Source organism: Malania oleifera, chromosome 2 (assembly GCF_029873635.1).
Source record: "Malania oleifera isolate guangnan ecotype guangnan chromosome 2, ASM2987363v1, whole genome shotgun sequence".
NCBI classification, from domain to species: domain Eukaryota; kingdom Viridiplantae; phylum Streptophyta; class Magnoliopsida; order Santalales; family Ximeniaceae; genus Malania; species Malania oleifera.
The window spans coordinates 140052801-140077739 of NC_080418.1; the positions used below are offsets into that span (position 1 = coordinate 140052801).

At 36.4% G+C, this 24939-nt stretch overlaps 1 protein-coding gene across 2 annotated transcripts in view; it reads left to right on the forward strand.

Annotated features, from left to right (window-relative positions):
* Positions 1-543: 543 nt before the first annotated feature.
* The window catches only part of LOC131149478 (uncharacterized), a 50945-nt gene continuing 26549 nt past the window's right edge, over positions 544-24939 (forward strand). Inside the window, exons 1-9 of one of the 2 annotated variants that reach the window (XM_058099934.1) lie at positions 544-672; positions 813-945; positions 1119-1166; positions 1564-1633; positions 2779-2869; positions 2945-3006; positions 18464-18780; positions 18858-18891; positions 18977-19108. In XM_058099934.1, coding sequence (XP_057955917.1) covers positions 1119-1166; positions 1564-1633; positions 2779-2869; positions 2945-3006; positions 18464-18780; positions 18858-18891; positions 18977-19108 — 754 coding nt within the window. In that variant the 5' untranslated portion in view covers positions 544-672; positions 813-945. Of the gene's footprint in view, positions 946-1118; positions 1167-1563; positions 1634-2778; positions 2870-2944; positions 3007-18463; positions 18781-18857; positions 18892-18976; positions 19109-24939 lie in introns of both variants that reach the window. The other variant, XM_058099935.1, reaches the window with a different exon arrangement.

Below are 24939 nucleotides of genomic sequence, written 5' to 3' on the forward strand. Positions count from 1 at the left end.
AAATTTTTTAAAAATAATAATTTAATTATGTTGTCATACTTATATCGATCAATCAACCGAATTTGTTAGTAATCGTTCAAATTGACAAATAATTTAATTTTCAAAATATATTATAATTAATTGACTAATTTTTTAAACTTAATTTATTAAATTAATGTTAATTTTTAAAATTTATTTTATTTAAATGGAAGGGTAAAATAATTATTTTATTAAGAATAAAACTGATTTTTTTAAAACTAAATTTTATAGTTGGCTATTGATCAAGAAAAAGAAGATTTAACCCCCGGGCACTGGCTCACGTGGCAAAGGCGAACCCAAACGTGCTTGTGACCCAAAAGCGTCCCGAGTTCGATTCCTATTTTGCCAAGCAAATCCTGATTTACCTCCTTACAAGGGCCTTGGGGTGGGAACTATGGGGCGTGGGATTAGTCTCCGCTGTGGTGCATCCCAGGGCTTGCTTTGGTAGATGCCAGCAAAGGACACCCGGTGTCACTCAAAAAAAGAAAAAGAAGATTTATTTTGTTAGGAAAATTAAATTTTAAAAATTTAGGATGAAATGTCATATTTTAAAAAGTTGAGGGGTTGTTGCTATTTTACAAACATTTGAGAAAACGGCATGTGGCTGGTGGAAGCCTGTCCGCCTCTCTCCCTTTCTTTACCGCGCGCGCTCTGGTAGGATTTTAAAAGCTCGCTTCGAAAATTAAAACCCAATAAAAGTCGATTTTGGTTTGAGTTTTTCATTTTTCCGAAGGCTAGCTTTTGAATTCTAGGGTTTATTTGGCCAAACCGTCCACTGTTTGCTTCTCTATTAGCGATACGTTTGGCCGCCGGGAAAATATCGGAACGAAAACATAATTCGGATTTTGAATCTCACTCAAAGCAAGCTCACAGCTAGTTGAGTTGAGTTGAGCAAAAGTTTCTTAGGGGTGCTGTCTCCCCCTCAACGTAAGTCTTCCTTTGTGCTCGCGCGCTGCATATGCATGCAAAACGATTTAGGGTTTTGTGATAATTTTGTTTAGTGTGGCAGTTTCGTGTGCGTAAAGATGCGCAGTGACACGGCGAATCAATTTCACTGATCGGTATTTAAATTGAAGTGTGTTGTTGATTTTTTATTGCAGATGCAGGCTCTTTACGCAAAGCTCTATGACAAGTACACTAAACTCAAGGTTTGTAATTTTTGCCCTTTTGTGTAAATTATATTAGTTCTTTATCCGTGTTTCGCAATCAGCTTCCTTTATTTCAGTGAAAAATAGTTCGTTGAGAAAACTGTGCTTATAGAGTATTTCTCAAATTATCAATTTGATTGTGAAGAAAATATGCAAGAAAACAACAAATTTTGATGCCACGAAGTTAATGCAACTAGTTGGCTTGTTTGTGGATCTTATGAACCTACAATTAATTTCTTAGTGTAAGCAATTGTTGTGAAACTTAATAACTCTTGGGCTAGGTTAGGGTATTCTACATAACTAGAAATATTTTTTTTAAAGAAAATGAACCATAACTATTTATTATTTATTTGCCGTCCTCAGCCTTGTAACAAATTTATGATGCAATCTTTGTTAGGGAAAAAAGGAATCTGGATTGGAGCAATTCAATCATGATCAAGAAGTAAAATTTATGAATTATATGTCTGGTATGCAATTATTTGTCTTGTACTTCCATTTTCTTTATTTCTGTATTTTATTTTTTGGCAAGACTTCTAAGATAAGGTTCCATTATTGGGACATATCCATATAACTGCCACTATTTATTTAACTTATAATGCCTACATCTCTTTGCAGTTGATCCCAAATCCTTGGACTTCGTTTTTAGTCCTGTTGGAGTGCATACATATTAATTTGAAAAAGATACTTTGTGAAATTCTTATTTCCAAATAATCATTGGTGCTGGGGCAACAACTTTTATCATTTTTTTGGGAAGGGGGGATGGTGGTTCTTGTGGTGACTAGGATTCAGGAAAATCATGGTGGAGAGATGGATGTAGTATAGGTATACCATGAAAGTGTACTCATTGTGGATGTGGAGGTCACAGGCCTGACCTATGCTGGGGTTTTCATGGTAGACCTCTTATGGTTGCTAATGTTGCAACCATTAATTCTGTTTGTATCCTTTGATAATTAGAGAACAATCAGCTATGCTAGTACTACTGGAAGAATATTCCAACTTTCTATAGTATAAGGCTTTGATAGGTAAGCCTACAACTTGTTCGTTTTCCAGCTCTATTTCCACATCTTGGGTTATAGATTTTTCTGCCACTGGCCATATGACAATTGATGAATTACCATATTTACCATTTTACCCTTGCAAGTAGGTCTGCTACTGCAGTTAAGGGGGACATGAAGCTGGAGGACTTCACTACTTTGAGTCCCTCTCACTTTCCACTGCCTGCTCTGCTGCAGTTGTACTGCTTTTGATACATCGTTGTCTCAATTGCTCTTTTTTGATGGTACCTTGTGGCAATTATCTATCTAAAGGCCCTTACCTTAGTATCAAGCTCATGACAGTTATTCAGTCAGCGCTGATTAAGGGGGAAATATTTGGGGATTAAAATGGATTTTTTTGAGATATTAGTAGGTTGATAATTATTTCTCATGTATAGCGTTAAAAAGTGTACTTCCTGTATGAAGTTTACTGCTTGTTATCTTTAGATGTCAAAAACTAATATTAATAATCTATTGTTTTTAGTTTTTACTGTCTTTTGCTGGATTATATTTAAGCTTAAACAATTATGCTTCACTTGGAATTGAGTGTTTGATTTAAACTCTCCTTATTGTTGCAGCTGCAGATGAACTGGTAGAACACTTGAGAAATGAAAATGACAATTTGCGTGAAGAAAACAATAACTTGAGAAGTGCAATGGCTTCAATCAGGCATGCTTTTCCCAAATTTTGTTAATTTTATTTTTAATAGGGTCGATTTATAATGCAATATTACTTTGTCTGTAGATCTGACAAGGATGAACAATATGCTGAGTATCAAAAGCTTTTAACGGAAGAGAAACAAAGGAGTAAGAATAATTTATTGTTTAGTGAATTTTTCTTGGTGTCTCTATGTTTATATTAACAGTTAAACTTCTCTGAATTCTTCTGCATCCTCGAAACTTTTTGAGTGTTATTCCGACTTCCAACTAGTTTCCATATGATACTTGGGGAATATGGACCCATTATGGTCAAGCTCCTTCCCTGGACCCTGCATGGGTGCGAGCTTCGTGCACTGGCTGCCCCCCTTTGTTTTTTTGGGGTAGCTGCAACTCTGCATGCTCATATGATATTTGGCTGGTTTATAAAATGATTATATGCTCCAAATATTTTCTGGTTTATTTGATTCCAAATCTTATTAACAATGTTATTAAACATTTGAAGATGAATATTAGGTCTGGAGCATTTTTTGTGGGTTACAATATCTTAGGCCTTTCTCCCATTTTCCAGATATAGGATATATTTCTCTAGTTTGAATTTAATTCCATTTTTTCTTGATTGCTTCTGCATCTAAGTAGGAGTTGTTTGACAATTCTTCTAGTGTATTTTTTCGTTAGCATGGTCATCGAAGTGAGTTTTCTTGGTTTCTTACTTGTTTCTCCATGGTGGTGCTGGTTGAGGGTTTCTATATCTTCGCATCCTTTAAAAATACAGTGGTAATGATAAGATAGAAGAAAGGGATCAATTCTATGTGGGATAATTATACACATGTTGATGAGGGTGAAGGTTCTTTATGTTAGTTGTGAACTGTTGGAAACTTACGCATGGATGGATGCATGTATTTGCCTGTTCCATCATTGAAGTGTGATTTCTTGGTTTCTTTTTCATCCTTTAAAAATATAGTGGAAACTAGAAGAAGGAAAAAAGGGGCTAATTCTTTGTGGGATCATTGCATATGCATTGATGAGGGTGAAGATTCTTTATATTAGTAGCTAAATGGTTATTATGGTTGGAATCTTATGCATGAATGTATTGATGAATTTGCCTCTTCCATATGTACTATTTTTATGAAATTAGCTACATGTTATTCTTTCATCTATTCTTTCAATGTGTTTATAGTGTATATGTGTTTGTCTATATGTGTACTGTAGGAATGTAATTCTAGGTGAGAGGGCCTAAGAAAGCTTTAAGATCTCAATCATATTTTTGTGGAATTCTGGATTTGAAATCAGTAATACATGGGCAGTGGGATCTTTCACTTTAGAGAGTATGACCTAATGAATAATGCATACTGATATTTTTTTTTTTAAGGTTTAGTAAAGAAATTTACCTTTTTGAATAGATTCCTATAAAAAAAAAATATATAAATAAATGATATGTAAAAATATGAGGCCCTTTTACATTATTGAAAGATCTTAGCAGAGCTGAATGTGTGTGTATGTTTTTTGTAAACAAGGGTGGGATCATAATCCACACAGAATGTTGAGTTCACTGTACAATGGAATGATGAATCTCTCTCGTTGTTTTTTCATCCTCTTTTGAGGATTTCTTATTCCCCTCCTTTATACGTTCTTTCTTCCTTAATAAACTCTTCTTTTTTATAAAAAGTTACAATTTAAGAATTTTCAAGAGCAAATATCTATTCATACTTTCATTTCCTTGTGTATTAAATGAAACATTTTTTAGCGCATCTTAGTAACATATTTTATATAAGTTGATTCCATATTTTTTTGTTATAATACATTAAATTCTTCTGGGTGAATATGGTGATTAATGTTTATGGTCATTATCAAATTATGTGTTACAACTTTGTTATTGAGTGATTGTTACTGGTTACCTAGTGTTATCACCATATGTTAGTGAGCATGAATAAGGGTTTGATGGTCATTATGATGTAAATGAGATATATTATAAATAGTGAGGGAGATTTATCATCGCATTAGGTTCTCATGTTACAGCAAAGTCTTCTATTCTATTTTCTTTTAATATGATGTAAGAACAATGGTCTTAAAATCCTAAAGCATCAAAGTTGTCACCATCATCATTTACATTATTGCGCATGCCCAAACTCTAAACAACATTGTGACCATTAAAAATGTAAATAAATATGAGGCCCTTTTACATTATTGAAAGATCTTAGCAGAGCTGGATGTGTGTGTGTGTGTGTTTCATAAACAAGGGTGGGATGATAATCCACATAGATTGTTGATTTCACTATTTAACGAAATGAATCTCTCTCTCTCTCTCTCTCTCTCTCTCTCTCTCTATTTTTTTTTTTTGGTTTTTCATCTTCTTTTGGGGATTTCTTATTTGCCTCTTTTATACATTCTTTCTTCTTTAATAAACTCTTCTTTTTTCTATAAAAAATTTACAATTTAAGAATTTTGAAGAAAAAATATCTATTTATACTTTCATTTCCTAGAATTCTATTAGAGTTTTTTCTTGATAAATGCATATTAAATGAAACATTATTTTACTGCATGTGAGTTTCATATTTTATATAAGTTGATTTTATATATTTTTTGTTATAATACATTAAAGTTTGCTGGGTGAATATGGTGATGAATATGTATGGTCATTATCAGATTATGTGTTGCAACTTTGTTATTTAAGTGATTGTTACTGGTTACCTGGTGTTATCACCATATGCTAGTGAGTGTGAATAAGGGTTTGGTGGTCATTAAGATATATTATAAATAGAGAGGGAGACATATCACCGCATTAGGTTCTCACGTTACAATAAAGTCTTCTATTCTATTTTCTTTTAATATGATGTAAGAACAATGGTCTTGAAAGCCTAAAGCCTCAAAGTTGTCGTCATCGCCATTTACATTATTGCACATGCCCAAACTTTAAGCAACATTGTGACCATTCAAGTTGATGCAATCACTGTTGGGAATCTATCTTGCCACTCCCTCTTTGATTGGCAATAGTTTCGTGCCTCCTTTTGATAAGCGACTCACAATTTTATTTAGAGTGTGCCAGCCTAAAATATTTTGTTTTTGATTGCCGGCACATGTGCCCTCGCATTGGTCACCACCCAACGGCCCAAAGCCACATGCCAACACGTGAGGAGTTTGCCAGCAACATTTTTCACTCCAACTTGGTTACTCTTGGTCATATGGACCTATAGAACATGTTTTTAAAGTCAAAAAGCTCGTTAGTACCCTTGTTTTTGCCTAAAATTCAGGTCTTGAATGATCGTTTTCATTCGTAACAGGTTTATGTTAACCTGTATTGGTATGAACTTTTGTCTCTATGACTTTGATATCTTGCTGTCCACTATATTATAGTGATGGAATTGATGAATCTCAAGAGTAGGGGTGTAATATGTTTTGTTTGGAAATCATAGTGAAAACTGATGGTTCAAGAAAATAAAACCGTTGGGTAATCGGTTCAGTTTAGTTTATATCAGTTTTTCAGTTTGGTTAAACACACAAAATTTTGCCTCCATTGTACTTTCCCCCAAGGGGATGTGGACAGGGATAAAGAGATGGAGAGGAAAGGGAAGGAGGTCTTAGTTCATAATTGGTTTGCCTCTATCCCTTGAACAAATTGATGAGGAGACAAAATTGCTACATTCTTATGAGTTTAGGAAGGATTGCTGTTTTATGTAGCCATCACGACAGCCTAGCCAAGGGGAGTGTATGGTTGCAAAGGACAGTTTAGGACCGAATATTTTCCCCTAATAGCAAAGCTTTGGTTTTAAGTATCTAAAGGGAGGTCAAGTTCATATGAGACCCTAATTTTAGAGGAACCTAGCCTTCCCTTTTGGGGGGGGGGGGGGGTGCTAAACTCAGTACAGTTTCTTCAATTGTCCCAAATTCGTTCTCTTAATCCTATCCAAATGAGGTTCACAATCTGGGACATGAAAATCTTTTGGCTTGCTTAATAGATGCCACTACTGAAGGTACTCCTCCTACTCCTAGGCATTTTTTTCACTTCTTTCAATTCTAATGTTTCATAACGAGTCTATCAATGAAGGGGAATTCCAAATTGTGAACCTTCTGAGTAATGAGAGGGGCAATTGTGAGGCTCAAAATCTCCTTGATGAACTAGATCTTAGCCTGGTGAACTTTAAAGGTGAAGCTGTTGGGATCGGTGGAGTGGGTACAAAAGGTAAGAAAAAATCATCTATACTGAGTAGGGAACTAGGCAAACTTGCTTCCTTGATAAATTATGGAAAGGGCGACAGATGTTTGGTAACCGTAGAATTAATTAAGGAAGATCCTCCCTTGGAATGTTTGTGGTTTGGGTTGTATTAGGAACTTTTGAGTGGTTAAAGACTTAATTAATAGAGTCTACCCTTGATATCTTGTTCTTACAAAGTCTAAGGTATAGGTGGTGGATAGTTTTTTGGTGAGGAGTTTTTGGGAGTTGAGGCTTTGAAATTGGGCCTTCAATTCTTCTTCTGTATCATCTAAGGGGCAGGTTATTGTGTGGGGTACCATGATAGCAGCTATTAGGAACTGTGGGACTCTGGTGGTTTTTTATTTCCTCCCTATTTTTGTGTTGTTAGAACTTAGAAGCAAAGGGTTATGGGAAGTGGTGGTTTACTTCAGATTACGGACCTACAAAGTTTGCCATGAGGGCCTCTTTTCTTTTGATGAATTGGCCAGTCTTTTTGGTCTTTGTAGCCACATTGGGTGGTAAGTGGGAATTTTAATGTTATTTTCCTTGCTACTAGGAGGTTAGGGGGCACTAGGGTGACCAGCAGTATGAGGGTGTTTGACTCCTTCATTTGTGATTCTGCTTAGGGACATATGTTTGAGTAACAATTATTTTGATTGGGTTTGTTTTTGGGGGTAGATTGTCTACTTCTTGTATTGATGGCTTTCTGTTCACTAGTGAATGTGAAGATTTTTTCCCAAATGTTGCTCAAGAGGTCACTGTCAAGCCAGCTTTTAATCATTGTTTGGTTTTTTTGGATGCTAATCCCATGAAGTTGGGGTATTACCTTGTTTAGATTTGAATATATGTGGCTGAGATAGCCTTCTTTTAGGGTTTCCATTAATTCTTGGTGGGGAAAGGGCAGTGTTCAAGGGTGGACATGGTTCAGATTTATGAGTACATTGAAGCTTGTGAAAACCAAATTGAGAGTGTGGAAGAATGGTGTTTTAGGTGATCTAAAAGAAGAAAATAATGCAATTCTTAATCAAATTGAAGGCCTGGATAGGTAGGAGGAGTGTGGGTTGGCTAGTGAGGAAGGCATGATTAGCAAGTCACTATAGAGATGATTTGGATTTGATCTTGTTCCAAGAGTGCATTTGTTGGAGATAAAAGTCTAGGGTCAAGTAGGTGAAGGAGTAGGATTATAATGCCAAATTATTTCATAGGGTGGTTAATGGGAGAAGGAGGAGGAGGAGTGGTAAGATTGGAGTTAGATTCAGGAAGAGTGGTGTGTGATTCCGAACTTATAGGGAAAGAGATCCCGGAATTTTATAAAAGATTGTTTATTGAGGTCTTTGAGCATAGAATGATCCTAGATGGGTTTGATTGGAGTTCTATTAGTGAGGACTTTGCTAGTTGGTTGGAGATACTGTTTGATATTGAGGAAGTGAGGGGGGTTGTGTTTGAGATGGAGAGAGATAAGTCTCTTGGCCCAAATGGTTTTACCATGTCTGTTTTTTTTTTTTTAAGGAGAGCTATGAGGCAATTCAAGAGGATATTATGATTTTTTTTTTTTCACAAATTCTATTGTAATGGAGTGGTGGGAAAGAGTGTTTACTTTCATTACCCTCATCCCTAAAAAGGAATCTAAGAAAGTGAGGGGATTTTGACCAATATCCTTGGTTACTAGTCTTTATAAGATATCGACGAAGGTTTTGTCTAAAAGGATGAGAGAGCTGTTAGGGGGACAATTATTTTGGGATAATCTGCTTTTATTAATGATGGGCAGATTTTAGATTCTATTTGATCACCAATGAAGTGGTGGAGGATGTGAGAAGGAGAGGAGGGAGCAAAATCTTATTTAAATTAGATTTTGAAAAAGCCTATTGTCGCGACATTCCCGCAGAGCGAGATGGCGGCTCCCCCGGTTGGTGGAACTGAAAAAGGTGATTTTAATATTTTCATGAAAAAAGGGTGTGATGGTGGAGTCGCCACTAACCTTTTGAAGTGTGGTTAGAACACTTGATTACTACCCAATTAGGGGTAAAATCGGTCTGCATTACCAGAACTGGGATCGGGAGTTCGGTTACGCGAGAAGAAGGTATTAGCACCCCCTACACGCCCGTTCTTACGAATGGTATCTAATTAATCGAAAATTATCCCAAATTAAACTCAATAGCTTTTTATTTTACTCCATTTGAAAGTCTCAAAAAGCACATGTAAATAAAATAGATCACACAAATATTTACAATATAAATATTTCCCTCAGAACTAGGGTCCGAAAAGTTTAAAAAGCTCAAACCCTTTCTTTATAATCATCAGGAATAAAATCGAGAAAATATTTTACAAAAAATAGCTCCTAGAATTGCTTCACAAACTCCATAGAAATTTTCAAAATATCAAATAGTATTTTCCAAATTTTTCGGGGAGGTTTTTGGACTCCTTGGGGATAAAAAGATTTGCAAAAACAAATTCTCGACCTCAAAAACATTTTTTTAAAAATTTTTCTCTGCTTTTCTAAATTTGTGTGATTTTTCTACATTTTTCCTAAATTTTTAAACAACTAATAAAATACAAAAACAAATAAATAAAGAAAATATAAAAACCAGTTTAAAACCGGCTTAGCGGGTCAACCACGAAAGTGTCCGCGGCTGTGCGTTAACAATGTGTAAACGTGTGTTAACGGTGTGTGTAAAAGTGTGTGTAAGAGTGTGTGCATGGGGTGCGTGAGTTGGTGTGTGTTTTAGTGTGTGCATGGGGTGCGTGATTTAGCGTGTGTAAAAGTGTGCATGGAGTGTGTAACAGTGTGTGTAAATGTGTGTAAAAGTGCGTGCATGGGGTGTGTGTAACAGTGTGTAAATGTGTGTGCATGGGGTGCGTGTAATAGTGTGTGTAAATGTGTGTGCATGGAGTGTGTGTAACAGTGTGTGTGCATGGGGTGCGTGTAACAGTGTGTGTAAATGTGTGTGCATGAGGTGCATGTAATAGTGTGTAAATATGTGTGCATGGGGTGCGTGTAACAATGTGTGTGTAAGAGTGAGAGAGTTAGTATATAAATTAGTGAGGGAGTTAGTATACAAGTTAGTAAGTTAGCAAGCTTACAATTTAGTAAGAGTTAGTATATAAGTCAGTAAATGAGTTAGTATACAAGTTAGTAGGTGAGTTAATATACAAGTTAGTAAATGAGTTAATATACAAGTTAGTAAGAGTTAGTATGCAAGTTAGTAAATGAATGAGTATACAAGTTAGTATATGAATTAGTATACAAGGTAGGAAGTGAGTTAGTAAATGAGTTAGCATGGGTTAGTATGAGAGTTAGCATTAGTTAGTATGAGAGTTAGTGAGTGTGTGGGTGCGTGTGTTAGCATTAGTTAGTGTGAGAGTTAGTGGTGTGTGTAAATGAATGTGCAAATGTGTGTGCAATCAGTGTGCGTGGTGTGTGTAAATTTGTGTGCAAACAGTGTGTGTCGTGTGTGTAAATGAGTGTGCAAACAGTGTGTGGTGTAAATTTGTGTGCAAACAATGTGTGTGGTGTGTGTAAATTTAGGAATCGGCAAAGAGCTTGGTGATGGCGAATTCGAGTAAGCAGGGCCGGCCCAGAGCTCAGAGTAACAGAAATTGTCATTGAATGACTTCTGCTTGTTAGAAACCTCAATGTCAATGGGGAGTGAGGTGGTTTTCACGGTGAGGTGTTTGGAGTCATCAAACTGAAATTTAGCACAAGGTGATGGTGTTTTGGGGGAATTGGAACAAGCCCTCTTGGCTACAGGAGTTGTACACCCCCTGAACGGTGTTGGGAGTATACCTGTCCCGAATTGAAAAGCTCTACAATTAATCTCCCTGAAATTTCTTGACGGTAACAAACCGAATCTGGCAGGCTCATTAGACTGGCTTCTGCTGTAGTATTGATTCCTATGCTGTGCCAAAACAACGAGCGTCTCCATCGACAAGAACACACAAGATCTATTGCTAAATTCAAAGCGGAGGGTTTTGAACCATGCCCAGATCCATGTTTATCCAGAACTAGACATCCACAATTTTATGGTTTGGGTGGAAAGAAATGCAGCAGAGATATCAAACCGATTTTTAATCTCAGTAAATCCAAAGCAGGCATACAAAATTGATAGTTACCTTAAAATCTTTAGCTCAGGCACCAAATCAAACATCCCATAACTTCCTACTATCAGATTGAGGCCTTCAATAATGTTTGAGCCAGGAAACAGTGCTAGAACGATCCAGAGGCTGCTCTGAAGCCAACATTAGATCTATGAGAGCTCTTGCAAACACTGATTTTCTGTTGTTTTTTTACCTTTTCTTCCTCACATCGCCATGAAAGCCGAACCCCAAGCATTTTTTGCCAAATCAGCAAATCTGACTGGAAATGGTATTTAAATGAAACACTGTGTCCATGTCGAGGTTGTGAGAGTGGAGGATGCGAGAGTTGAGAATCAGAGAGAGTATGGAGAGGGGGAGAGAGCTGGGAGATTGTGGAGAGTGCTCGCGGTGAATGAGAGAAATGGAGAAAAATGGAGATTGAGACCCCCCCCCCCTCCGGGTGTGTGGATGAGAGACCTGAGAGAGATGGGAGATGCCGAGGCGGAGATGGTCTGTTGGGGTGGGGCTCTTGTGTTATGCATGGCCGTGGGTTGCGAGGGACTGAGCTTGGGGTGAGAGAGAGAGGCAGTGAGGTCGGATCTGCTGGAGGGTGGCTGGTAGTGTCTGTGAAAAGGAGGGAGAGAAGAGAATGAGCGTGAGGATGAGAGGGAGAGTGAGAAGGAGAGTGGGAGAATGAGAGAGAGAGAGAGCGGGAGAAATTGAGAGCGAGAGAAAATGCCCCGGTCCTTCCCCCTGGCCTGCACGTAGCCTTTTTATAGGCTTTTTTTATTATATACATATATACATATACGGATACATATATATATATATATATATATACACACACACACACACACACACATTTGTACTCATCTTTTTTGTATTTTTTTTTTTTATGTATTTCTCTTTTTTTGTACTTTGATGCATTTTATTTTTTATTTTTTGTATTTTTGTTGTCCAATTTTGTAAAAGGAAAGCCCGGTAAAAAAATTTTTAACTCCCAAAAAAAAGAACATCTCAATTGAAATATATCGGGACTCAATTAAAATACTAGGACTCAATCAGGTCCTCCCATTCCTGGGATTCAAAGTCAATTTTTATTATGCCGGGTCTTCCCAACAAGGCCTGGTTAAAATTGGGGTGTCGACACCTTTGACATGATGAGTAGGAAGATTTTTGGCCATGTGATAGATAAAAAGGGTTTTGGAGAAGTTTGGAGGGGTTGGACTAAAGGTTGCTTATCTTTAGGTAACCATGTTGGTCTTGGTGAATGGTCAGCCAAGGGATTGATTTAAGACTTTGCAGGGGTTGAGCCATGGGATTCCTTTATGTCCTTTCCTCTTTACTCTTCTTGTTGATATGCTGAACCATATGTTGAGGCATACTCAAGGTCTTGATGTTATTTAAGGGCTTACGGTTGGTTGAGAGGAGATCATGTGTCTCACCTTCAATTTGCAGATGATACCCAATGTTGGGATGTTCTGAAAGGTTTTGACTTTGCTAGGATATTTGAGAAAATTTTGGGATTGAAGATCAACATGTCCAAGAGTGGGGTTGTGGGTATCAATATAGGTGAGAGTGCTTTATTTTGCTACTTTATCGAATTGTAATAAGTTAGATTGGCCTCTAACTTTGTTCTCCCTTTTGGGGGAAATCCTAACTCCTCTTCTTTTTGGGAACTGGTGGTGGAGAGAGTGGGTAGCAGAATGGAAGGTTGGAAATGGACCTATTTGTCTCCAGGGGGTTGTATTACTCCTATTAGTGCTGCTCTCTCTAATATTCCCATTTATTTTCTTTCCCTTTTTAGAGTTTGGCCAGGGGTGGCTCTAGCTTTGGAGAGAATTATGAAAGATCTTTTGTGGTCAGGTGTTGGGGACCATCCAGTTAGTTGGGAGAAGGTTAAATGACCTAAGCCTGATGGCGTTTTGGGCCTTGGGGGTTTGGTGTTTTTGTTGGTAAATGGATTTGGATATTCCCCTTGGAGGTTGACTCTTTATGGCTCTTGGTTATTAAAAGCAAGTACCGAATGCATAGGAATGGATGGGATACTAGGGGTAGTTGCATTGTTTCTTATGTTAGCCCTTCGAATTTCCTCTTATGAATACATGAATCATATTCAGCTTTCAGAAGATGTTTGGGTGGGTGAGTTTTCCAAATCTTTATCCCCTCATTTTTGCAGATTCTTTGTTTTTGTATTTTTTGGATAACAAAATAAATTTTTTATGTAGCGTAAGAATGTACAATCAGGAGAAGAGACATCTCCTTAATGAAATCTGGGAAACCCCAAAGAAAACTAAAGAAGGAAACAAAAAAGTGTAAAGAACAGCACAAGGAAATCAGCATGCTGAAGTCAACAGAGAATGCCAATTGTGCTGAATATTTGAAAAGTATGTCGCCTTGAAGTTACCATTACCCATACACCATAGAGAAGCCAGAAAATGAATCTTCTCCCACGCCAACCAAAATGATGACTTCTTCCCCTGAAATATACGCGGGTTTTGTTCTCTCCACAAACCCCAAAACACTGCAAATAAAGCACAATTCCATAATGCTTTTCCTTCCTTCTTCCTACCAAACCCAACAAAAGATATTGCTAAAAACTCCTCCACTCTCTTTGGGCAAAACAAATTTTCTCCAAAATAATTGAATGACTTGTTTCAAGCCTTCCATGCATAATTACAGTGCAAGAATAGATGCAGAGCAGATTCTGAGCAATTAAAACAAAGCACGCACATATATTTGGAGAGAGAGCCTTTAAAGGCTTCCCAGTCTGCAGCAAGTTATTAGTATTTATCCTATTAAGCACAACCAACCATAGTGTTATATCACCACTTTACCCAAAAACTTAAGCTATTAGGTTGTGGGCCAACAATTTATATCAAGTTTTACACTCCCCTGCACACGCAGCCTGACAGCATGTGGAGAGATAAATAACATCCATTACAAGGAATAAATAATTTTTCAAACACCACACGGTAAACACAGGCAGAACCCAGGACCTCCTGGCAACCAGCTCCAATACCATGTTAGATCATCCCACTTTACCTAAAAATTTAAGCAATTAGGTTGTGGGCCAATAATTTATGTCAAGCTTTAACATAGAAAAAACTTTGATTTTAGGGGGGATTTCTGCCTTCCAAATTGTTTTGTAGAGTGGAAAGGAAAAATCGATGCTAACCAAGAGTTCACAAAAAGATTTGCAAGAATAAATCCCTGGGTATCAAACAACCAGGATTGACTATCTTCTTCTAATGTTACCCAACAATTATTCAACAGGACCAACAATGAAAATAACTTGTTTTTTCCCTATCATTCAAGGATCTCCAAAAATGAAAATCCCAAGAAAGTAAAGGACCACTCGGATCTATGCTAAAAGAGGAAATGGGATCATTTTGTCTTGAGCTCAAACGAAATAGGTGAGGAAAAGAGGAGGACAAAGCAACATTCCCCAACCAAAGGTCTTTACAAAATTGAATATTACACCCCGAACCCAACTCAAATTTTTAGTATGGGGAATAAAGAGAGGGTAAATCTGGGAAATAGCTTTCTACGAACTTTCCGAAAAAAATATAAAACCAAAATTAGTATCTTACCCATTTCCATCAAGTCCAAAGTTGCTTAATAACTTCATGCCATAGGGAAGAATCCTCTAGAGGGAACTGCCAAAGCCATTTGGCTAAGAGATGTGTTTTAGACGCTAAATTTACATGACCCAAACTGCCCTCCTATTTAGACCTACTAACCACCTCCCATCTCACCAAATGATCCTAAAACTCCCTACCTTACCAGAGAAAATCTCTCATAATTCTCTCAATTTTATCGGCAACACCTGCTAGAATTTGGAAAATAGAAAGAAAATACAACGGGATACTAGAAAGACAAGCCTGAATTAGGTAATCCTGCCTCCTAAAGGAAAAAAGAGCTCCCATCCACCCATCTAGATGCTTGGCCACTCTCTCAACCACCGGATCCCAAAAGCTAGCTAGTCTAGGATTACCTCCTTACACACAACACCCCCCCCCCCCCCCCCCCCACAAAAGAAAAAAAAGGGGAACCTCTAGATAGGATATTAGCACCCCAACTCAGCGCACCCTACGTCCAAAGATAATTCCCTAGCATGCTTTGCAAGCACGTTAAATTGCTGTGATACCACTCCTCCCTATATAAATCTTAAGCCTCAAATCCTTTCAAAAATATGGACAAGCCCTAATATATTCAAAAAAGAAAGCCGATGATCCTCCAAGAAAAAGACAGTATCATCAGCAAACTGAAAGTGTGAAACTGTAATCTCCTGCCTCCCCACACTTAAACCTTTCACTAAACCTCTATCCACTGCCTTATCAACCATCCTACTTCTGCCACTAAAGCAAACAAAAATGGGGAAAGAGGTGCCTCTTGCCTAATCTCCCTCGTTATGCTAAACCAAAATTTAGGCTCACCATTCACTATCACCAAATAAAACGCATTAGACATACAACCTTTCATCTATCTTCGCCATCTCTCTCCAAGTCCTTTCCTCATAAAAATCTGTTCCAGAGAGATCCAACTCACTCTATCATAAGCCTTTTTGAAATCCAATGTAAAGATGGGCCCCTTCTTCTTCCTCCTCCTAATGCCCTCAATGGCTTTATTCGCATTCAAAATGGCATCCACAACTTGTCCCCCCTCCCCTCCCCTCCCCCAAAAAAGAAAAAAGCACATTTGGCTTTAGAAATAGTCTTATCAAGCACCGCACTCAACCTATTAGCTAGTACTTAAGTGATTATTTATTAAACACTAGATACTAGGCTAGTAGGTCTATAATCAAAAATCTTAATAGACTTACTTTTCTTTGGCGCCAAAGTAATAAAGGTAGAACTAATACTATTACTTAAAGTTCCATTCCCATAAAATTTATTGAAAATTTTCATCATGTCATTCTTTACTACTAACCAACAATCTTGACAAATAGCTAAAAATCAAAACCCTCCAGCCCAAGACCTTTATCCCTCTACATCCCAAAAACTGTAGATGTGACTTTCTCTTCCTCAAAATGTCTCTCTAACTAGGCTATCTTGTCAACAGAGAAAGGATCCCACTCCAACCCTTCCATTATCGGTCTACTCTCATCGTCCTTAGAAAGCAAGTTATAATAAAAATCAGTAATCTTAGAGACAATCTTGCTAGCATCTAAGACAATAGCCCCCCTATCCACCTCCAACTCCCTATTCAAATTCTTTCTCATTTTCCCACTAGCTATCCTATGGAAAGATCTAGAATTACAATCGCTATCTCTTACCCATTTAAACTTCATCTTTTGCCTTCGACTTCTCATTTCCTTAAATATAAGCTCTTCCAATTCATTCTTCAAGAAAACCCTTCTTATCTCATCCCTTGAAAGGATAGCGCTTTCTTCCTTATCTATCTCTTCTGATTCTCCTAAAATACTAGTCTTTTTAAACCTAATATCTCCAAACACCTCCCTGATCCACTTTCAAATTTTTCTTTCTTCTCTCTTTTGCATAATGCATCGAGTAATGCTTTTTATTCTTTTGAGGGGGCATCTCTCCCTTGGGTTTTCATTTCTTTAGTAATCTCAATGAGAGAGAGGTTGAGAATAGAACCATGCTGTTGCAAATGTTAGATTCTTTTGTTCTTCAAATGGGCGGTGACTCAAGTATTTGGATTGGGGATTCTTATGGACTTTTGTCAAATTTTTTTTGAAAGAGCTTAGAATATGAAAATATGTTAGTTTAATGAGAGAAAAAGTTAGATTTATTTGAACACTAGTTATTAAAAAAAATACATATTAAATAAGCTCCAAGGTGAATTTTTTATTAAAAAATTTCTAACTAAAATTGCTATAAAAATAATACTAACTAAAATGAAACAACTTAAATTGAGTTTCTAAGCTTCAATAAAGGGAAGAGAGGGAAAAAATGCAAATAAAAGGGCTCAAAAACCCATTTTAGTCATTCATAGTTTGTTTGATAATGTAGTGGCCTATATTAGCTTGTAACGGCCCTTAGAGGTCCATAATGGCTGTTAGGGTCTGGTATGCTTTGGAGTCCAAGGATGGTGACAGCTGTTAAGGATGGGAAATCAAAAGATGGAAACAATTGCTATGATTGGGAATCAGAGGACCTTTGAGATATCGCGAGTAATGGTCTCGATGCCACCATCAACTGTTGCACACTAATTTTTAAACTGTGGTATAGAGTTATTTTGTGTTTTTACCAAAACAAAAATCTATTTTGGGGAATCGAAGAGAACAAAGGTACAACCTTGCTTAGAGTATATAATAAATTTGAGATTGTCCTAGTTAGTTATTGAATGATGTATGATATGTGTTGACTGAATTACAGATGAAGTGTGGACACTTTATTTTGTTTTTCTTTTTTTTTTGGAGAATTTTTGTTCTTTGGAAAAGAAATTCTATAACACAAATGGCCAAACTATTATAATGATGTTATTGTGGGCCATTTTTGTATATCCTTTAATCATCTATATTATTGTGGTACATCAACCAATTTTTTTGACCACCTAAGTTATTTTGTGGCCAAAGAAATTTCATTTTGGGTGGTGGATCATGAACATGGTTTTAAATTTCCATGAAATTTTCAAAATTTCCAATTTTCATCCCCCTCAAAATCGAAATGGCAGTTGATTTCTGCCTTACAAAAGTTCTGATGAAACTTTAACAAATCATCCAAAATTTTTCAAAATCTTTAAATTTTTCAAAATCTTAAAATTTTGGCAAAACTTGTCTGAATTTAAGTACAGAATGGAGTTTCCATGGAATTCAAATGAGAGAGTTAAATGCAAAGTGAAATTTCTCTTTTGTTCTATTTAATTTTTTATTGAAACAACATATTATTACAAGGGCTTTTGAAATCATATAACAAAATTAAACCTAGATATTAGCGAGAACATTTTATTTCACCATTCATGCCTAAATTATCTTATAATAAAAAATATTTAAATGTATATTTTAATACACATTATACTATAACTATTGCACCTCATACACAGCATAGATATAATACACAGCATAGCTATATTTTTAGTCCCAAAACTTCATTATTATGGCTATTAATCATGTGTAAAGTTTCATAAATGAATTCCATGCTTTACTACTAATCTCCATCATTTTTTCAGATCAAAATGGAAATTGACATTAAAATTGAAATTTCCATACCTTTGGAGCTTCAAATTATTAGTCAAAAATCAAAATTTAAGACCTTGATCATGACTGCTTTGTGTGCCTTACTATGCAAGCGCATTGTTGTCAACCTATGACAGTGGTCCTTATGTTAAAAATAAATTCATCTTTCATTATTGGGGCATTCAAATTTATGGCAGATAAACAGCTTTCTGAGGAAATTGAGAGACTTCAAAACTTGCAACAAGAGGGTTATTTCAGCAGTTTAAGGGATGAAAGAAATGAGGATGGACAACTTAGTACACCCAGAGCTACTGAAGTTGTATCAGTGTGTGTATCTGATGGTTCAGCCATAAAAAAAACTAGAAAACGTAGTAGGCACTCTAAGGATGAGGCAAAAGAATGCATGTCTACGCCACATGCTAGAGATCAAATAGATCGAGCCATGTTAAAAGGGTCGGCAAAGGACCCATCCATTGAGGTCTTGTCCAGTGAAGCTGTTGTAACTATTCAACAGGTATTTCTAATAATTCTACATGTTTTAAGTTATTGGTTCTCTCTTTCTGTTCTGACCTATTTGCTGTTGGTATTCAGCCAGAATGTTGTAGAAGAATCATTAAGGGTTCAGGTATGTTTTGCAACTGGAAGGTTTCTGGAAACTACTGGGGCCTAATATCATTAGGGTTTACTAATGCATTGGCCATGTTTTTTAGGTGCCACTGTACTTGATGTGGGTGTTGCAAATTGCTTATTCCAGACTCTCATTGAGTGCTTAGTTGGCATGAAATTTTCTGCTGTTAATCAAACTGAAGGAATCTGCATATCAGCACTGCATCAATCGAGTGGTAATTGTTAAGCTTGAATGATATGATCAGTTGCTTGAATTTTAGGTTTTTTTTAATTCCTACTCCTTATTTGGCAGTTAGCTTTTTCTATTTCCTATCAAGTTTACTATTGTTTTCTGTATTCTGTCATTCGTTTAGTTTAAATTCCCACCTCAAGGTTCTAAGTTTTAGTTGACTAATGTAATGTTTTTTTGTTTCAAACATGCTTTAAGTCAAAGGATGTCCAGGTTGCTGTCTATTCTAATTTTATGAATTTTTACTGCAATGAGCATGTTTGAAAACACACATGCACAGGTGGGTATGCACACACGGAAAACGAAGGTTTTCCAGTGAAAATTATGATCACTTTTTTCTTTAAAAAAACAGTGAAAGAACTGGAACCACTGTGGGCCTACATGCATGGTGCACATAGTGGACACATCCAGTCGTAATTCACATACTTATATGCATTCATGATCATCATTAGGGTTGTAATCGGTTTGGTTTGGTTTGGTTATGGGCAAAACTGAAAACCGAACTGAACCGTGGGGTTTTTGAACTTCCCGAACTGAAATTGAAAACCGAACCAACTGTATTTATCCCATGGAGAACCGAACAATAGCGGTTTGGTTACGGTTTTTAACCGATTTTCTAATTATTTAACAATTATTTTTCACGAGGGTTGTTGAGAATCTATTAGGCATTTTAATTTTTTATAATGTTTCATAATTTTAACAAAATTAAACCTGTTAAATTGTTTAGGCAGCTGAGAACGTGTTGGTCTTGTTGGGCCTTTTCTTTTTATTCCTAATTCCTACTAGCTTTAGTAGCTCCTACAAACCATCATTATGCGAATTACATATCAATTAACCACAATGTCCCAATCCCTGGGCATTTTAATAATTAAATCTCTCTATCCTTAATTTCACAAAACAAGTAAGCAAATTCTTTGACTCTTTAATAATTAGGTTTATCTGTTTCCAATTACCCAAAATAAACAAATATTCGCAATAAACAAAAAAAATATAAAATATCCCAAAATACAAATAAAAAACAGACATTCAAATTGTTCACCAAAAGAGAAAATCAATGGTTTAAAATTTTAAGGAATTGAAGTCATCCACACTCTTCAATCCTATTCTTCAATCTTCAAGATTGTACTTCAATTCTCCAATCTCCATACAAGCATCATTCATCATTTATGGTTCCTAATAAAATGAAACAATATGAACGTTATAACAAGATAAAATTAAATTGACGATCAATGTTCAATTGTTCATAAAAAGAGATGAATACATAATCTTACCAATATATCATCGACAATGTCAATACTAGAAGAATTTAGGCCAAATTTATCAAATTCTGAAATGAATGAAAAAGAAAAAATCAATAAATTAGAGAAAATAAATACAGAACAATAATTAGAATAAAACAACTAGGAAATGTGAAAAAGATGCCGTAAGAAATTATTTTTACCTTTCTCAAGTTTTTCAAGGTTTTCTTCGTAGTTAGGGCGGAGCACGACCTCCTGTACTAAATGCAGACTCAGAGGCAACAGTAGCTATGGGGATAACCAAAAGATCAAGTGCTACTTGTGAAAGGATAGTAAACCTTGGATTATTTATCTTCCACCATCCTAAAATATTAAATTCATGACTAGCCTCTTCAAGGGTCCTTAGAAAGATACCTATCAATATCACTCTTGCCTTCCCCACCTTCTTCTTTTGACCTATGCCTCTTTAATTTATCTACCATAAGCATCCTTAGCTTCATTGATGGTTGCTTAGAATACACTCTACCACTAGAAGAAGTAGAGCCAATTTCATAAGTTTTAGCGCTAGGTCCACTGCATTGTCTACCACCATTTTTGTACTCATCAAACATAGAAAAAATACTGTCTTTCACCTTTTTACTCAAAATTGAAGATTTAGGAGGAGAAAAAAAGTTGAGAAAGGCCCCACTCCACATACTCTAACTTGTATCGAGTATCAAGAACGGTGGCAACAAACATCATGATGTTCAGTTTTTCTGGATTCCCCCAATAATTATCATATTTATGTTTCATTTTGAATGCCATTTCACTTAATTCAAAATCATCACTATTGCACCAATCTTCCAACAAAGCATTAACCATGCAAATTTCATTGAAAAAAGTATTAGAAGTCACATAATTAGAACCAGAAACATGCACAGTGAATTCATAGAAACATTCTACGAATTGCACCATCCTCACATGATCCCAATCATCTTCCATTGGCATTCCTTTTCCACCATCTCTCGAAAGATCAAGTGCAAAATCTCGATCTTTTTCATCATATCTATCCAATTTTTTTTGAAATTTTTGAGCTGTGTCCAACATCATATATGTGAAATTCTATCTAGTTGGCACAACTTAATAGAAATATTTTTTAAAATTAACCTTTTCCTCATCTGCACTCTTTAAATTTTGCAGTTCTACCAGGTGATTGCCTACTATATTTTACTGCTTGCCTTATTTGAAGTACCGAATCTCCCATAAGTTTCAATCCATCTTGCACGATTAATTTAATGATACGTGCAACACACCTCATGTGCTAGAACTCAACATTGAGCACACTACCCTTCCAATTGTTCACCCTCCTCTTTAAGTAACTAATGGCTGTACCATTAGAACTTGCATGCTTATACCCTAATCTAACAAAGCTTTCTCAATAGCAAAACTTAACACTTCCCCTCGGTGATTGGGAACTGGACTAAAACTTAAAATTCTTTTTTGTAACCTCCATTCAATGTCAAAAAAATGCCCAGTTAAACACATGTAACTAACATTCTGTAAAGACGTCCAAGTGTTTGATGTAAGGCAAACTCGTTGACAATTATGTTTCAAAATTTTTTTCAATTTCTTTTTCTCCTTTCCATATAAAAGAAGACAGTCCCTTGCCACTGTCACTCGTGATGAAACCTTAAATCTAGGTTCCATGATGCTACAAAAATGTTTAAAACCTTGTTCCTCCACAAATATGAAAGGTAATTCATCCACTATCACCATATATGCTAAAGCCTTTCTAAGAACACCTGCACCATATTTGTGGCATGTTAATTGTTTTTCTTCCATTTTTGTTTGTGGTTTGAAGTTAATTTGTGATTTATTATGATCATGAGGTCTCCTATAGGGATACTTAGCACATGTATTCTAGTGATTCCACAAAACTCTTGTTCCATTTCTTCTTGAATCAGCACAGAACACTTTCAAACAATATTTATATTGAGCTTTTACCTCTTGATTGTCATCAACACATAATCTAGTAAAATGGTCCCATACCTTTGATCTTGATTTAAACTTCCTCTTCTCACCCGATTCTTATTGATGCTTGGGCTTGGACTTGGGTTTGGGCTCAAACAAGGAGTTGTATTGAGACTTTCATTGTCCCCAATTTCAGACATCTATAAAAATCATGCAGAATTGCAAATTCATTAGATTTGAAACATAAACTAATATTGAAACACTCACAATCTCATATTCTCTATAATATTTGAGAAGCTAGTGCATGATGAAAGAGATTAAAAAAATAAAAAAACTGAGAAAACTTGTATGTCCAACTATATTTATCAACACAACTATATTTATCACGAGGTTGTCCTAGATATAATCACCTAATCTTGTTCTTCCAATTCTTCCATCTTAACAAAAATGCAAGCAATAAAACTGAAGGCAAGAAGAAAAATTACTAAGACTGAGTATAAATATTGGAAGAGAAGGAGCCTTGCAAAGAAACAAAATATAAGGAGAAGAAAAACAAAAAATTGCTGTGATAACAAATCCCTCTGACCTCCTTGCACATCGACCAGCTTCACTCTTGTAAACAACACAAACATAGGGCAGTAGAAAGAAGCAAAAAGTAAATAAATAAAAGGAACCTTACTCCACCATGCCCCATCCCACCCCAAAGCAGAGGGCATCACATCACCCTCCGAATTAAATGCTGATGCTTGTTCCAAACAAAAAACGGAGGAGCCATGACTAAATTTTGGATTGCAACCCAAATCATAGGACCAGTCTTGACACTGTGTTATACTTGCACCCAAACTTTCAGAGGTTAAACTCATGGAAACAACCTCTTAAAAATGTAGGGGAAAGGTTGTGTACATCACACCCTCCTCAAGCATCCAAAATGGCAAGGAAGCCATGTGCACTCTCTTACACAAGATCAGTTTACATGACCCAGCCATGGCATTATATGATAATGTTGAGGGCTTTAAAAATAAATTTGCACTGTTTTAAGCTCTGCGAAAGGAAAGAATAAGAAGCAAATGAGACTTAACCAGTTATCACACATTGGAAAAGGAAGAGAATTTTGTTTACATTATATACTCTTAACATGGGCGCAATAAAATAAGAGTGCTGCATCATAATGTTTGCACAGGTGCACATATAGGCAAAAAATGCATGGCACAATATGGGGCTCTGATAACCTGCTTCATCTGTACAAGACATAATAAACGTGCTTAAATTTATGCAGGCGGATCATATTACAATCTCGTAGGTTGAGTTAATTGCTTAGATTTGCCCTGATGAACCTATCCAACAGTTTGGTTGGTCGACCTAGCAACCAAACCACAACTCACAGTGCCAACAGGTGCCTCAAAGTGGTGCAATAGACTGTTAAGAGATAACAGCCTGGTTGTATGGAACAGATTCAAACCTGAACACTGGAGACAATCATAAAAAGAAGCATAAATAAACCAATAAATAGGCAACGAATTAGGCATTCCAAAACTTTACTAATACCTGTTATGATAAATCATATATGGTTGCATCAATGTAAAAAATCTACAAAATAAAAGAGAAAATTTAAAATCAGCGGGGGGATCGGTGAAGGCCGAGGCAAACGGTACCTTAGGTCCTCAGCTGCTTGAGAGTTGAGAGGACAGGGGAGGGAGGCAGAGCCGCAAAGGCCACCGGACGTTGACGGCATTGGTGCAGCACAGCTGCACAGCCTGGCGTCGACTTCGACTCTTCGAGTGTCTCAGAGACTGAGAGTCGAGAGACGGACAGATGGAGAGAGACTGAGAGTCTGAGAGAGGGGCAGTTAGGCAGAGTCGAGAGACTGAGAGTCTCAGAGAGAGGCAGTCAGGCAGACTCACAGATACAGAGAGCACTCAGATACTGAAAGTGAAACCCTAGCCCCCGTCCCTGACGACTCTGTCCCCAATCCGCAGCCCAAATTTATATATATTAACTGTTAAGTAATTATATTAATTTATATATATATATATTTTGTTTAAGATGGTTTTTTCAGTTCGGTTATGTTTTGAAACCGCAAATTTATGATTTCGAAAACCGACACTGAAACTGAATACCGAAAACCGAACTGCTTTTGATTTTGGTCTGGTTTTTGGTTTTTTGGTAATTTTTGTACACCCCTAATCATCATGCATGTATTGAATTGGCATAGTGAAGCTGAAAGGGTGAAAGTTCCCTTTTCACCAAGTAAAGGGACATTGCTTCATTTTTTTTTTGGGTTAACAGCTTGAAGACCATAAAATGCTTCATGTTAGGAACAAAATAGTTCTACAGATCTCCTAGCAAATGATGTGTTTTTTAATTTTCTAAGCATGTCCATGCAGTATTTGATTTGATTGCCTTTCCTGCATGTTATTTGTTGACTCTTGGTCTGGATATACATTTGTTTGCCACTCGGCTCCTACTTCAAAGGTTAGCTTTAAGGTTAAGTTCTGACATAAGATGGTACAAAGGCCATGGTTGGGTTGGGTTCAATTCTTATTGCTCAAGTTTGTTGTTTGTGCAAAATTATTGTATTCCTAAAATGGGCGTTATTTGTTGTCTGTATGTCTTCATTTGCAATTGGGCT